Source organism: Mustela putorius, unplaced genomic scaffold (assembly GCF_011764305.1).
Source record: "Mustela putorius furo isolate JIRA1106 unplaced genomic scaffold, ASM1176430v1.1 tig00537227_pilon_pilon_pilon, whole genome shotgun sequence".
In the NCBI taxonomy this organism is placed as follows: Eukaryota; Metazoa; Chordata; class Mammalia; order Carnivora; family Mustelidae; genus Mustela; species Mustela putorius.
The window spans coordinates 2,012,321-2,026,919 of record NW_025422368.1 but is presented as its reverse complement, the minus strand read 5'-3'; the positions used below and the strand labels follow the sequence as shown (position 1 = coordinate 2,026,919).

General features: G+C 50.2%; 1 protein-coding gene across 2 annotated transcripts; it reads left to right on the top strand.

The window, feature by feature from the left end:
• Positions 1-7,213: 7,213 nt before the first annotated feature.
• HOXC4 (homeobox C4) lies at positions 7,214-13,672 on the top strand. 2 transcript variants are annotated; one of them, XM_045073183.1, is made up of 4 exons: positions 7,214-10,633; positions 10,803-10,919; positions 11,564-12,008; positions 12,498-13,672. In XM_045073183.1, exons 3-4 carry the CDS (start codon positions 11,570-11,572, stop codon positions 12,851-12,853), a joined length of 795 nt encoding a protein of 264 aa, XP_044929118.1. In that variant the 5' UTR covers positions 7,214-10,633; positions 10,803-10,919; positions 11,564-11,569; the 3' UTR covers positions 12,854-13,672. The 2 variants fall into 2 exon arrangements, with proteins under 2 accessions (XP_044929118.1, XP_012902393.1); XM_013046939.2 differs by having other exon boundaries at positions 7,215-10,633; positions 11,068-12,008.
• Positions 13,673-14,599: the final 927 nt, after the last annotated feature.

The following is a 14,599-nucleotide window of genomic DNA, read 5'->3' as shown; positions in this document are numbered from 1 at the left end:
TCATCTGTTAGGATTAAAGCACACACATTTATTTTTCTCTGGTAGGTGGTGAGGTAGTCTTTGAGACCAACCTTCACCTCCAGTGTGAGTTTCTCACATTGGAGTTTCTAAATCTCATGAAGGGTAGAAAAAGAAAGATGGAGGCTTGTTTCTGTCCAAACAGGCACTGGGAAGAGAGATGGTATTGCCTCAATTCCCTCTAATATCCATGTGAATTTTATCTGTCTCTTTGACTCTCCCTTTCTGTGTACCAAGTCTTTGGGCTGAGTTCTTGAACTGAAACATCAGGATCCTAGACTTCAGTTCTCTGTTTTCTTTTGCTGGGGGGGGGGGCATGAATTACTCTGAACCTCCTGCTCATGGGAATGGAGACCCTGGAGCTCTTTGAGATGGAGAAAAGAGACAATCCAGATTTAAGATCCCGAAGCTAAGGCTTTCTGGATTAGTTCAATTTAAGGAAGGAACTTCCTAAACTGCTGGAGGGCCAAGAAAATCACATTCCCTTTTATTGGACCCTTGTAGCCCAGAAAAGTGTGTCTGCATAATCCCTTGGCTGCTTTGATGGGGCTCTAGAAGCTCAAGTTGTCTAGACTGAGGCATTGGGGTGATTGAGATCTCTTTGTCCTTGAGTCCTACAGAACCCTGGGATCCATCTTCTTCTGCCATTCCTAAGGGTCACGGAGGGGCAAAAGGAAAACAGGAATACCCAGGAGGATTCACTCTGTGTGTGTGTGTGTATGTGTGTGTGTAATGGGGGTGGGTGGGTGGGATGCAATTCGGGACTTGAGATAGTTGAGCAAGGCAATCCAGGACTTGTTCAGCCTCTGATGACCAGGCCTTAAGATCTACAATGAGAAGTTGAATAGGAGAATTATGCAGGAAGGCAGCTTTTTCTCTACACCTGACACACATACAGAGAAAGTTCCACCATGATCTGCAGCCCCACATGGCCTGGGTGGACTATGTGGGCTCAGCTACTTGGTATTCCTTCAGGACTGCAGGTGTCATACAGTTCTCAGAGAGGTAGGACAGGCCGGGTTCTGCCCTTGAAAGTTCCCTATATCTCCCAGCCCCCTGAACTAGAACACCACACTGGAACACACAGAAGTATATATATGTGTTCAAGTATGGTATGAAAGAGAATCCCTGGCAGGATACGGTAAACCAGCTGACTTGAGCTAACTTCCCATTCATTGTCCTGCCCCATTTTTCCCATGGGTTCAAACTGGAGACCATTTCTCTTCCCCAGCCCACCCCTGCCCCCTCAACCCCCGGGGGAACTGTTAAATTTCCTCTCTTCTGCCTCCCTGGAAAACCAAGACCCTGGAGCAGCCCCACAGATGGTGGCACCCAGGCTCTTGATGACCTTTAGTGTCCTGTTGTTCTGTTGGGTTTGGGGGGGGGTGTTGGGAGACCATGTGGGACTACAAGACCAGACCCCTTATCTGATCAAATCCTCCCTTTACTTGCTATTGTAGACTCAAACTCAAACTCAGGGCTGCTTCTTTGTTCAGTGGGGAAAATTTTCATCTAGTAAATATTTCTTTAAAAAGTCAACTTTTTGGAAAATCCAGTGTGTGTGTGTGTGTGTGTGTGTGTGTGTGTGTGTGGTTTGTGTGGTGTGAATGAAGGGAGTAAGGGTCAGGTCCCTCATTTTAGATTGTGTCTCTCCCTGTCCTCTGGGTGGAGGATGGGGGCGTGGGCTGAGGTTTTATTGAGGGTGCTTTTCCTGTTGGGAGTAGAGATGGGGTCATAAAAGCCTAGAGGAGGCTGTTTTGATCTGGTGACTTCTCAGGAAGTAGCATCTGAGGTTTTGCTTTGAAAATCACTCTCCCCCAAGCTGGCCAGCTAAATTGGATTGCACTTCCCCAAGCCCACCTGGGGCCCCTCCTTACCTCCCTTTCCCCAGTAAACCAAAGGAGAAAAATAAAGAAGTCCAGAGCTTTCTAAATCCGATGCCTCCAATAAGAAAAGGGCTCCTTGGTGATTTCTTCCCCCTCAAAGTTTAAAAACCATGCAACCTTTCGTTTTTCTTTTTGTCCACACAGACCTTGGTTCCCCCCAACCCCTCAATTTAAAAAGGACTAACATAGAAGGCGATCAGCTTCTGAGCCTGATGATAGTACTGTGACTCCTGGGGACTCTACCATAACTTCTGAGTCTGCTATTCTCCTGTGACCCCTTTCCTGAGCCCCAAACCCTTTCTTTGGAAGGTGGGACTTCAGGTATATAGAAAACTCTTGAGAAGAGATATTGGGAGTGAGGCATATAGAAGAACCTATCTAGAACTGAATGAATGGAGGAAGCTCTCTACAGTGACCGGGTTTTATGTAATTAAATTATGTGTGTGTGTGCCCGAAAGCCCACAGCCTTCTCACATCTCACGGTAATCACATTATCTCCAAACTAAACCGTATTTTACCTGAATAGCTCCATTTTGTAACGTTAATGAGTCTTCCCCCCAAAGACACCCCAACCTCCCACCGGTCCCTCCACCCCCATCCGTGGGCTAAGGAGATGAAGGGAATGGAAGTAAAGGGCTCTCTACCTTCATCTCTATTAGGGACGCTTTCAGGCCTAGGGACCAGGGCTCTTATCTATCACTGGAGAAATGCCCCCATATGCTGGAAATGAGGCCACAGATTATATGTGTTCTTGGGCCTCTTAGACCTTATGCAGGCTCTAGTTTACCCTCATTTGTTCCCCAGAGAAGTCTGGACTGGAACACCCCAAGCCCACAAGCACTAGAAAATCTCCTTCATTCCTAGGACTCAATGCAAATATACCTATCGTTATAGAGAGCTGAGCAGTCCATGAGCAGTCCAATAGCTACCCTTGTGAAAATGTATTTATAGGTCTATCTATGTCTATATAACAGGATGTATGTTTTATTTCACTCTCTACTCCACATTTAAATGCAGGTGTATAGATCTTTAGATTTATAGATCCACAGTGAACATACCAGTCCTCTGTCGAATTCCTGTGTGTGCATTACCAATCTTTCGGTAGTGGTTGGATGTATACGCTGGGATGTATTGGTACAGCTCTTGCTAAACATCTGGATGAATATTTGGGTTTTTTCCCCCCTATTGGAAAGAACTATGTGTGTGTTGCTCAATCTCTATTTTGAAAATTTTATCTAGATTTATGCAAGGGCCTCAATGCGTAAAATAGCTACATATTGAAGCTACATATTTGGAGATCTTTATGGTCTTTGCAGTTTTGCTGCAAACTTAAACATTTAAGCATATGTTTAGAGATGGTTCCATGATACATATATCTATATGTAGGGGCATAGATCTCCCTCTGAAAGGATTTAAACCACTGCATCTCTCTGTCTATCTCTGTGATCAATAGAGACATCAGGCAAATGGGCATGGAGAACAAATACCTTTTGGATGTTTTGCTTATTAAAGTGAGTGATTCTGTTGCTATCTCTAATGCTATCTCCAAATCTAGTCCAACTGAGTCCTCTGCCCCCTGGAAAAGCCACTGTAAGGACCATAGCCTCTCTCTCCAGGCTGTCCCTGTGCCCTAAATTCCCCGTCAGTCTCCCCATCCTGCAGTACCTCTCAAGACAGCCACTAAGGAGAAGGGAAGAGAAGAAGGGGAGAACCCTTCAACCCGGCTCCTCTTGGCTCCTCTTGGCTCTCAGGGTGAAGAGACTGACCGGGGCGTGAGAGTCCTCCCCAACCCCAACTGGACCTTTGGATTTGGGGGAAAGGGGTGATTAAGTCCTCAACCGTTTTTTGGAGGGTGCCCAAATGGTGCCAGGGTCACCGCCCGACCCCTAGATGTCCCCTCCCGGGTTGTTCTTGGTACCTAGGGCCCAATTAAGCGGCCGCAGCGCTCCCTGCAGCCACGCTCTTATCGGCCGGGATTGATGCCTCCGCCGCTCCTGTATATCATTTCCAAGATTTTTTCTGTCCAACTCCTCGGCTCCTTTGGCTTCCGCGGCTTTGACTAATGATTGCTACAGATGCCAACGTCTCCAGAATCCTAATAGCCAGGCAGGCGGACTCTTATTTACCCGGCAACATTGCTGCGTGGGGGTGGGGGGGAAGGGGGTTGGGGCAGCAGGAGTTAGGGTGCTGTAGGTCCGACGACAGGGAGAAGGTTGTGACCAACTCAAGTTTCACTGAACTTCTTCCCCAATGAGGAAGACATCCCAAGTCCCTCCTCTCCCCGAGGGGGAAAATATCAGAAAATACTGCTAATAGTAACTTTTGCTTGCCTCGTTGGAAGGGATCAAAGAATAAACAGGACGTGGGAGAATAATCAGAGGAATGTTTATTAGTTGTAAATAGATGAGAGAGCGGAAAACCAGCGGTTTGGGGAGGAAAGAGAGTGTTTTCTTCCGCAGGGAGAGAGACGGGAAAGAGGTCAGCCACGGCGGGCTCAGAGGCTCCTTTTCTTTATTCCATGGCTCACCCATCCCCTCCCCTCCCCAAATCCACACTTCTTCTAAATGAAAGTTCCTTCCCTCTTCCCCGTCCTTCACCTCACCTTCAGTACCTCCGGCGCAGGGGCCGCTGACCCGCGTGTTGTCGGACGCAGGTGCCCGCAGCCCAGAGCGCTGGGGCTGCCAGGCCGAAGGGCCTCTGTCTGGGGCCGGGAGGCAAAGGCAGAGTCCGCGGCCGGCTGCGGGCTGGGGGGCCGCCCGCCCTGCGGTCCCGCTGGCGCTCAGGGGCTGAAAGTTGTGGACGATTTTGCTGGTCCTGGCGCTTGTGGCCCTCCGGCGTGGGGCGGCTCTTTGGGGAAAGCGGCTGGAGCTCCTCGCCGAACCTGGAGCCCGGCGTGGTTCTGCCTCGGGTCCCCATCCAGACCTTCTAAAACACGCCATATTCGGGTGAAGAGAAAACACAAAAACGCGGAGCAGCGCAGCTCCGGGCCCAGGCGTGGAGTGATAACTCAAACACGGAACATTTTTCTATCAGAGGATAATGGAGCACAAAATAATTCAGGAAGGCGAATGGGCAGGGCCCGAGTGGCAGAGCCCGGCGGCGTGGGGCGGCTGCAGCCCGGGCTGCGCGCCGAGAACCGTGGGAGGACCATTTCGTTGGAGTGTAGGGCGAGGCAGCAGCCCGGACCGGACCCAGGCCACCCGAGGGGCAGTCTCTAAATCACGGCCCGTCAGGAGGACTCGGAAACACAAAAAGAGAGCCGAAAGATTTAAACAGTCGGAGGCAGAGGCGTCCCGACGCGACCAAAGCGAAAATCAATCACGTAATTAAACCGGGGCGAGGGCGAGGCCCGAGGCTGGGGGTCCAGGGTTCGGAGGAGGCGGCCAAGGTGCGCGCCGAGGCGGGCGAGCGGCCCGGGGATGGGGGCTCGCCCGCCGGGCCGGAGCGCGGAGGGGCTGCGGGCAAGTTTAGAGCGGATCGCAATGGATTCCCGCTTGGCTGGGAAGAACAGGCTGCGTGTCTTCTCCCAAGCCAGATCCAGAAGCTACCGATGGCCCCTTCTCCGGGCCCCCCCATTTTTATGGAGCTGTGGTGCGGGGTTAAGGGTTGCTTCCCATTGTCCAGTGGTGTCAGGGATGTGTCTAGGGAAGTTTGTCTGGGAGCCCAGGGGGAACCAAGATGCTGCCTCTGGGTTTGAGGGGATGGAAGGGGTTGGCACCCCAGTTTCAGGCGCTTGCATAAGTGACCTGGGCCTTGATTGCCCCAACTCAGAAGTCAAGGCAACCTTTGGAATGACTCCCATCTGTGGGCCAAGACTGGGAAAGTAGGGGGCAAGTGGGCTTTATTAAAGGAGAAACTCGGGGCTAAACAAACTGGGCCCCTTTGGGCAGGGAAGGAGAAGGGACAGTTCCTGGGAGAGGAAAATGAAGCACATTGGGAGCTCTGTTTAGTGAGGGAATGATGCTCTTGTTATTATAGAGGTTAATAATGGTAATGATCTTGTATGGCTGGGTCAGTCCAGAGAGACCAAGCTCTCCACAGTCCTTTCTCACAGAGGTTTTTCTGGATAGTCAAGGGGGCCCCAACTTGGTTGTGGTTGGGGAGAATAAAATAAAGACCTTCCTTCCCTTCCCCTGCCCTTTCCTCTCTGACTCCTTGAGGGAAAACAAGGGAATCTTATAAAAAATCTCCATCACTCCCCCACCCCCATTATTTTCCTCTGTTCTTTCCAGCTCACTAAAATGCACTGTCTCCGGGTGGTGGGCTTTCCTGGAGTGCCCTTTTCATGAAGAAAGCAGTTCTAAGTCCCCAGGAATTCTGTTCTCTGACCCTGGAGGAGAGACACCCAAGATTTTCTTGCCTACTCCATAGAATTCTCCCTCTTTCCTTAGTCTTTCCCAGTTTCTGCCTTTCTTGGTTCTTGGTGCCTGATCCCATGGTTCCGTGGCAGCTCAGAGGCCAAGAAGAGATTGGGCCATTTTGAGATGCCCTCGTCAAGCCCCCAGAGGGTTCCCAGCCTCCTATCATTTCATTAATTCTGGAAGCACAGGCCAGGGAGCCCACCATAAGCTACTCCAGAGCCAGCCTAATTCCTAGAACTTTCAAAACTACATTTCACCTCCTTTAAAAGTAAAAGTCCTTTCCCCCCTTAACAGGAAAGTTAAGGTTACAAATCTCTAGCAGTGCAAGCTTCCTCCAGCCTTAAGTCAGAATTTTTAGCAGTAACAACAACAAGATTAATAATAAAAAGAATTAAAGCTTGCATCAAGAGCAGAAAGGGACACCCTAGCTCAAGTTTTAAAGGGGATATAATCCAGCAGCCTTGGATGAGAGTGGGGGTGAGTGAGGCCAGGATGACCAAGAAAGGGGGTGAGGAACCCAATCTCTAACTAACAATTTCTCCAGCATAAAAATGAAACATCAAATTCGTTAGCCCAGGGCCTTCATTTTTCCCCTTCCACATTATAACTAGTTATTGAACTCGCTGGAAGATCTAAAGGCCATTTGCGAAGAGACAAATTTCAATGGAGTTTCCCCATCAATAACCCCATGGCAGTGACCTATTGGAACAAGTCAAACACCCGAGGTGAAATGCAGGTCACTCTGTCTAACCAATATTAAAATGCGGCCACTTTTTAAAAAGCCACTTTAAACGAGATTTGAGGAAAATTGAATTCCAAGGAAGGCAAGGCAAGGAGGGGGAAATCCACGAAAGGACCTTGCCTATGGTCTCGGAACAAACAAGAGAAATTCATCTTTAATATTTTAAAGGGGGGCAAATTAACATTCCATGATTGCTTTTTTTTTTTTTTTTTTTGAGACTATAAGCGATTCCAGGAGGAAAAAAAAAAGGTTTAGTATTTTCTGGTGACACGTCCAGGTTATTAAAATCATTTTAGACCAATTCATTACTTTTACTGACAAGAGATTTAAGAAAAAATCAATTAAGCATTTGCATATTCTTTTGCATACATTACCTCTGCCTGCTGGCGTTAGAAAGGGACAAAAACACACATATAGACATACATACGCCGCAAAAAAATGAGATAAGAGTCTTGCTTTACTTTGGGGTTTTCAGGATGCTTGGAGAAAAAATAAAAATGGAGGGAATTACTTGATTGCATACCATCTAATAGTCCATTTATTTGAGGAAGAGGAAAGCGAGGTTTTGCGATTTTTTCATCTCTAGCACAATAACAAAACCACATCATACACCCACACAAAATCCTGCACTTCCGAGAGTGGGAAAAGGAATGACCCTCATTTTCCTTCTCTTTGCCCTCCAAATCCTGAGTTGGTTCTCCCATTTATTTTTCTCCCTAGGAAAATCCAGGGAGTCTGAGGGGTGAGATTTTAATACAGCACAGAATGTGTGGAGCCGCCGAGGTCCCCCAGCCGGCAGCTTGTTACTGGGGAGGGGAGGAATATGGGTTATCCAACGGTCAGTATGGTAATCTGGGCACAATAAGGCCTCGCACACAATGGACACATATTTTTCTTCAGCGGTGTCAGAAGGGAAGCGCTTTGTACTGAAACGTGTTTCCGAAAGAGAAACCAGATAGAGATTTAGAAAGGAGATGGGGAGGGTGGCATTCAGAGAGCGTTTGGAAGCTGGCAAAGGGTGGTCAGAAAAAATAAAAAATAAAATAAAATTGGGGTAGAGAGAGGTGGAGGGCAAGCGGGATGGAGATCCTTGGGCTGGCAAGACAAGAGCAGCAGGGCAAAGCACAAAAGGAGAGAGGACCAGAAACTAGGACTCATCACAGGCAAGAGCTGCTTGAGTGCCCCCCCCCCCATTAAGCCAATGCTAAGTGCACGAGCTCTCCAGAGGGATTTTATTTCTGTGCTTGTAATAATATCCAGGTGAAATTGTTTGCATGTATGTGTGTGGTAGAGCCCAGCTGGCTTGCTATTTTCCCCTTGTGATAGGCGACTTCCTTGCTATTGAGGTATAGGCACCCCAAAAGGGCTTTTGGACAAATGATGTAGATGAATGTGGGCCCATTTGGAGGAATCTCTCAGATTTCACTTCCTGGAGGTGCATGTCAAGTTAGATGTGCAAACCTGGGATGAGAACCCCACATATTTATGGCTGCACAAGGAGGCATTTAATGTATTAATAAGTATTAACAGTATGTATGCATATGTATTTGTTATGTGTAATAACCAAAGACAGACTTGACATTCAGCTGGAGGCCACTGAACTTTCTGTATCTACTTAATATGTATTGGCCCAAAGTGGGTTTCCTGCTCTGGCTCCCTTGACCCACCTGCAGGAACTTAGAATCCTGGGGAGTGGTGGCAGAGGAGGGGCGACACCTTGGGAGGAATTCCCTAAAAAGCCCAAGAAGGTGAAGAGATGGAAGAAAAGAGGGTTGGGGGAAGGGCGGGGGGCAGGGCAGGTAGAAGATGAGTGTGAGGGCTGGGAGCAGAGAAGCCAGGCCAAGACCTCACCTTTCCTGAGAAAGAAAGAGTATTCTGGGGGAGGATTGGGTGGGGCAGCCAGATCCAGGTGCGGGCCTCAAGGGAGGTTGGGGGTGGGGCTGGAAGGCTATCTTCTTCAGAACCCTCCCCCCAACCCTACCTGCCTTCGGGAGCTTTGGCTTTCCCTGGGGCCAGTCTGGGGCTGCAGTTCAGACTCTGTGTAGAGCAGCATTCAGCATTGGTTTCCCTTTGCCCTCTTCCACTAACTTATAATTAACCCACCCCTACCCCCAACAATTACAACAAATAAGCCACCCTCCCAGGCTCCAAACCACTATCAACTGAACCCCAGCCTCTCCCCCACAGTTTCACATTCCTCTTTCAACCAAACTGGCCAGTCCTCACAGGCTGACGGTCCCAGACGGGAATGGGCAGGGACCCACTGGGAAATTTGGGACACTTCTCTGAGAGACGGTGCACCCCCAGGGAATTCCTGTTCCCTCGACCGCCTGGTGGTAGGGGCACAGGGCATTATCCTCCTGGGGACAGAGTATCCAGGGGCCCCCAAGCACTGGCTCCTGGTGAGCCGGGGGTGAGCAGAGACTCAGCATTGGAGGACAGAGAGTGGCCAGGGGGCCCAGGCGGTTCTCATTCCTGCCCTCAGGGTGAGCCCTAAATTTTGACGTGGGGACCCCCTCTCCCGCATCCCTAAGGTGGTAAAAGGCAGGTGGGGAATCTCCCGCCTTCAGTCTCCCTCTCACGAGGGCTTTTTTTTTTTTCCTTTTCCCCTCCTCATTCCCTTAATTGCAGATGTTCTAATTAAACCCTCAAATAGTTGTTATGCCGTTTTAAAAGGTACTTATTCAAGTGTCAACCAGGCTGGGCTGGGAGGAGGCAGCGTAGGGCGGCGAATTAAAGGTAGATTGACTAATCACGGCGGCGATCATAATAATAAAATCAGAGGGGAAAAAAATCACATTACGACTTTTCGTGGAAAGGAGGGAGCAGGCAGCCAGCGGCCGCCAGCCCTGCGCCGCCGCCGCCGACACAAAGAGTGCGGGCGATTCCGCGAGACTGATTTATGACGTTTTACAGCCCTATAAAAGCTGTAGCGACGAGGCAAGCGCTCCTACCACCGCTGGCAGATTTAGTCTAATAAATAAAACATAAACAGTTAACTTTATGTGTCACTTTTATTGTTATCAAGTAAAATATAGCCGAGCCCCGGCAAGCTATGATTTTAAACTATAATTGTTATCAAGTACAACAAGGGGACCCAGCTCCCTCCCTGGGTTCTCCCTTCTGCTACCTCCCCCCAACTCTGAGTTATGGGATCAGCTAATTGGAATTGGTGGCATGACGTGGCCACCCCTGGCTGGGGTGGGGGTGTCAGAAAAAGCAGCCCTGTCTTGCCCCCTCCCTTCTCCGTGCCCCCGACTCCCACCATCAGGGTATTCCCTGTGGGTGGGTGGCAGAGAGGGGGAGCTGGTAGGAATTGCCCGGAGACCCCCACGGCCTGCCCAGCCTCCCCCACCTTGGTGAGCTCACCCCTCAGGTTTTGGAAAGCAGCCTGGAGCTGGCCCCTGGGAATGTGTGTTTACATGTAAACATATGTGTTACATGGATACGATCCCTGGCCGGAAGCAGGCTCTCCCGCACAGGCCTCCCTCTTAACTAGGTCGGCCTTCTGTGGAGATGAAGAAAGAAGAGCTTCCAGGGCCTTGGCTGGGCACCATCTCCGGGCACTGACTTCTGGAAGATCTCTCTCCTCCTTGCCCCACGTCCTTAAGGAGCCAGCCTTAGAGGTAGTTGTCAGAAAGCCACAGGCCAGTTGGATTGAGAGTAGAAACAGCAGCCAGCAGTAGAAGAGTTCCTCTGCTCTGCGGCTGGGGCAGGGAGGGTCAGTGGGTACCAGGGGAGGAGGACAAGGCTTCTGAACTCTGCTTTTGCCAACCACTTCCTGTCTCTCTTCAGCGGGGGCTCAACCCCCAGACCTCCAGAAATGACGTCAGAATCATTTGCATCCCGCTGCCTCTACCTGCCCGGTCCAGCTGGGACCCTGCCTCGCCGACCCCGTGGCCATAGGGTTGGGTGAGTGTGTATGGGGAAGGGGGATGGACTCTGGTATCCTTGGATGGGGGGCATCCCAGGCTCTTCAGCCTCCTGGGCTCAGCCTGGGCCCCTCCCCATCCAACCTCCACTCCAGTCCTCCTCATTCAACTTCCTCTTCCTGCAAAAGAGGGGCGCTGCCCAGTGACCTACACAGACCGACACAGGATCGCCATGAATGGAGACCTCTGGAAAAACTCAGGAGACGAGGCCCATCGGGCCCACCGGAGGCCCACGGGGAGACTCTGGGAGGGGGCTGAACCACAGCCTCCCGAAAGCCCCCCAAAGCCCAGGCTTTGGAAGGGAGCTGGGGGCTTCCCATCTCCTTTTGCAGGGGAGGGCTGTCAGTCGGCGGGGTGCGCAGTGGGGGTACCTTGGTCCCCGCCTGCTAGCCCCCCATCACCACCCCCACCACCCCCAGCACCACCACCACCACCACCACACACAAAAAAAATTGGATACATTTTGAATAAAGCGATTCGGTTCCTTATCCGGGGACTGGGTTGCTCCGTGTGATTGGCCGGCGGAGTCACATGGTGAAAGTAACTTTACAGGGTCGCTAGCTAGTAGGAGGGCTTTATGGAGCAGAAAAACGACAAAGCGAGAAAAATTATTTTCCACTCCAGAAATTAATGATCATGAGCTCGTATTTGATGGACTCTAACTACATCGATCCGAAATTTCCTCCATGCGAAGAATATTCGCAAAATAGCTACATCCCTGAACACAGTCCGGAATATTACGGCCGGACCAGGGAATCGGGATTCCAGCATCACCACCAGGAGCTGTACCCACCACCGCCTCCGCGCCCTAGCTACCCCGAGCGCCAGTATAGCTGCACCAGTCTCCAGGGGCCGGGCAATTCGCGAGGCCACGGGCCGGCCCAGGCGGGCCACCACCACCCCGAGAAATCACAGCCGCTCTGCGAGCCGGCGCCTCTCTCAGGCGCCTCCGCCTCCCCGTCCCCAGCCCCGCCAGCCTGCAGCCAGCCAGCCCCTGACCATCCCTCCAGCGCCGCCAGCAAGCAACCCATAGTCTACCCATGGATGAAAAAAATCCACGTTAGCACGGGTAGGCAACTTTGCTTTTTGCTCTCCCCCTCCCTCCCCACTTCCCCAGCGCTCCCCACCCTCCGCGGCCCCCTCCGGCCCCCGTCCTCCTTTCTCTCCTTCCCCCTCTCTCTCCAGGAGCGACTCTGGGTTAGCACAATTGAACTGGATTTACGAGCGAGAATGGGTAATTACATCCCCCATAAATTTTATGGCTTAGCTACTCTGGGCAGTCCGAGCCATGTGCTACGATCTGTTATGTATGTGTGAAAACTATGCTCGCTTTCTAAGGGCGCATAAATAATTCAGTGTCGTTACAATGAGGATTCCCCTCTTATTACACTACAAAGTCTCCAGCTTCCTTCAACTTCTTTATAACCCATTTAGCTTGATGACTTTATTTCCACCCCCTCCTCCTGTTCCACAGAGCTGAGGATGGGGTGAGGGTGGGGGCGGGAGCCTGCTGCCTCTGAACCCCACTATTTGCTTTTCCCCTCCTCGTCCCCCCCAGTGAACCCCAATTATAACGGAGGGGAACCCAAGCGCTCGAGGACAGCCTACACCCGGCAGCAAGTCCTGGAATTAGAGAAAGAGTTTCATTACAATCGCTACCTGACCCGAAGGAGAAGGATCGAGATCGCCCACTCGCTGTGCCTCTCTGAGAGGCAGATCAAAATCTGGTTCCAAAACCGTCGCATGAAATGGAAGAAGGACCACCGACTCCCCAACACCAAAGTCAGGTCAGCGCCCCCGGCCGGCGCTGCGCCCAGCACCCTCTCGGCAGCCACCCCGGGCACTTCTGAAGACCACTCCCAGAGCGCCACGCCGCAGGAGCAGCAACGGGCAGAGGACATTACCAGGTTATAAAACATAACTCACACCCTGCCCCCACCCCATGCCCCCATCCTCCCCTCACACACAAATTGACTCTTATTTATAGAATTTAATATATATATATTTTTTGGTTCTTTTCTCTCTTCTTTCCACCTTATACCTTGTCAATTCCAAACTGACTAAACAGATAAACAAGCCCTCTGCCCTTCTCTCCCTTCCACTGTTAAGGACCCTTTTAAGCATGTGATGTTGTCTTAGCATGGTACCTGCTGGGGTTTGTTTGTTTGTTTGTTTTTTTAAGGCCATTTGGGGGGGTTATTTATTTTTTAAGGAAAAAGCTGCAAAAATTATATATTGCAAGGTGCGATGGTCTGGTTTGGGTGAATTTCAGGGGAAATGAGGAAAAAAAAGGAAAGAGAGATTTTTAAGCCAATTCTCATCCTTCTCCTCCTCCTCCTTCCCCCCTCTTTCCTTAGGCCTTTTGCATTGAAAATGCACCAGGGGAGGTTAGTGAGGGGGAAGTCATTTTAAGGAGAACAAAGCTATGAAGTTCTTTTGTATTATTGTTGGGGGGGGGCCTGGGAGGAGAGGGGGGACGACAGCAGACAAAGCTAAATGCATTGAAGAGCCTCTCAGAGCTGTGCAGTTTGAGGAGCCAAAAGAAAATAAAAATGAACTTTCAGTTCAGAGAGGCAGTCTATAGGTAGAACCCCCACCCCACCCCACCATCGTGGTCATTGTGTTTTTGGACTGAATTTACTTGATTATTGTAAAACTTGCAATAAAGAATTTTAGTGTCGATGTGAAATGCCCCATGATCAATAATAAACCAGTGGATGTGAATTAGTTTTACGTCAATGTCTGATGGTTTCTTTTTATCCCCCTCCTCCTTCTGGCCTGGTAACATCCCACCTTCTCTATAGTTGCCTAAGTTTACTCTAAGCAAACACACAAATCTTAACTCTCAACTCCTTCTCCAACCTCCTTAGGTGCACCAGCAAGGGGATTGGGACAGGGGATCCTCAAAAAAGGGGATGTGGAAGATTAGTGCTGATTTCCCCCGTCCCTTCCCTGAGTCTGCCAAGAGGCCAGACTCTCCTGGGGGTCTTTAGAGTGGAGCTGGGAGGGTCTCACTTTTCTATAGTTAGGCACAGTGTCTTCTTTTTGTTGATTTCCCTCTCCCTTCTTCTCTTTTCTCTCTGCTGAGTAGGCCTGCCTTATTTGCAGACAAGAAGGCAAGTTTAGGGAGTGGGAGGAAGAGAAGAGTTTTTTTTCATCTTTTAGGACTCTTTTGGAATGAAGGATTAAGGAAGATGCCCCCTCAAGCTGCCTGTGCTTCTTGAAAGAAGGAAGATTTTGAGTTGGTGACTCTGGAGCAGCAAAGTGACCCGTCAGGGTGGCTTCTCTGTTTGTTTAGACTTGGAAAGAAGGGTGAAGTGGAGGCCAGAGGCGTGGGAGGCCCCCTTGCTTGGGTAGGCCTCAAAGCCTGATGCCTGGAGATAATGAAGAACTTTTATTTTTTCCCCTAACTTTTATCATGGACCTGCCAGGTGTTGAGAAAAGACACAGGGACTACCCCTCTTCCTATAAGCTCCCAGGTCTTGGCAGGGTTTGGAAATAGCTGGAAACAGGCTGTCTGACTGTTTAAAGAAAAAAAAATTAATTTGTTTCCTTGGGGATTAAAAAGAGAGAGAGAGAGAGAGAAACAGTAGCAACAAAAACTGGCCGGGATTACCTGAATAATTAATTTAAGCCAAAGGCTCCCAAATCATCCTGATC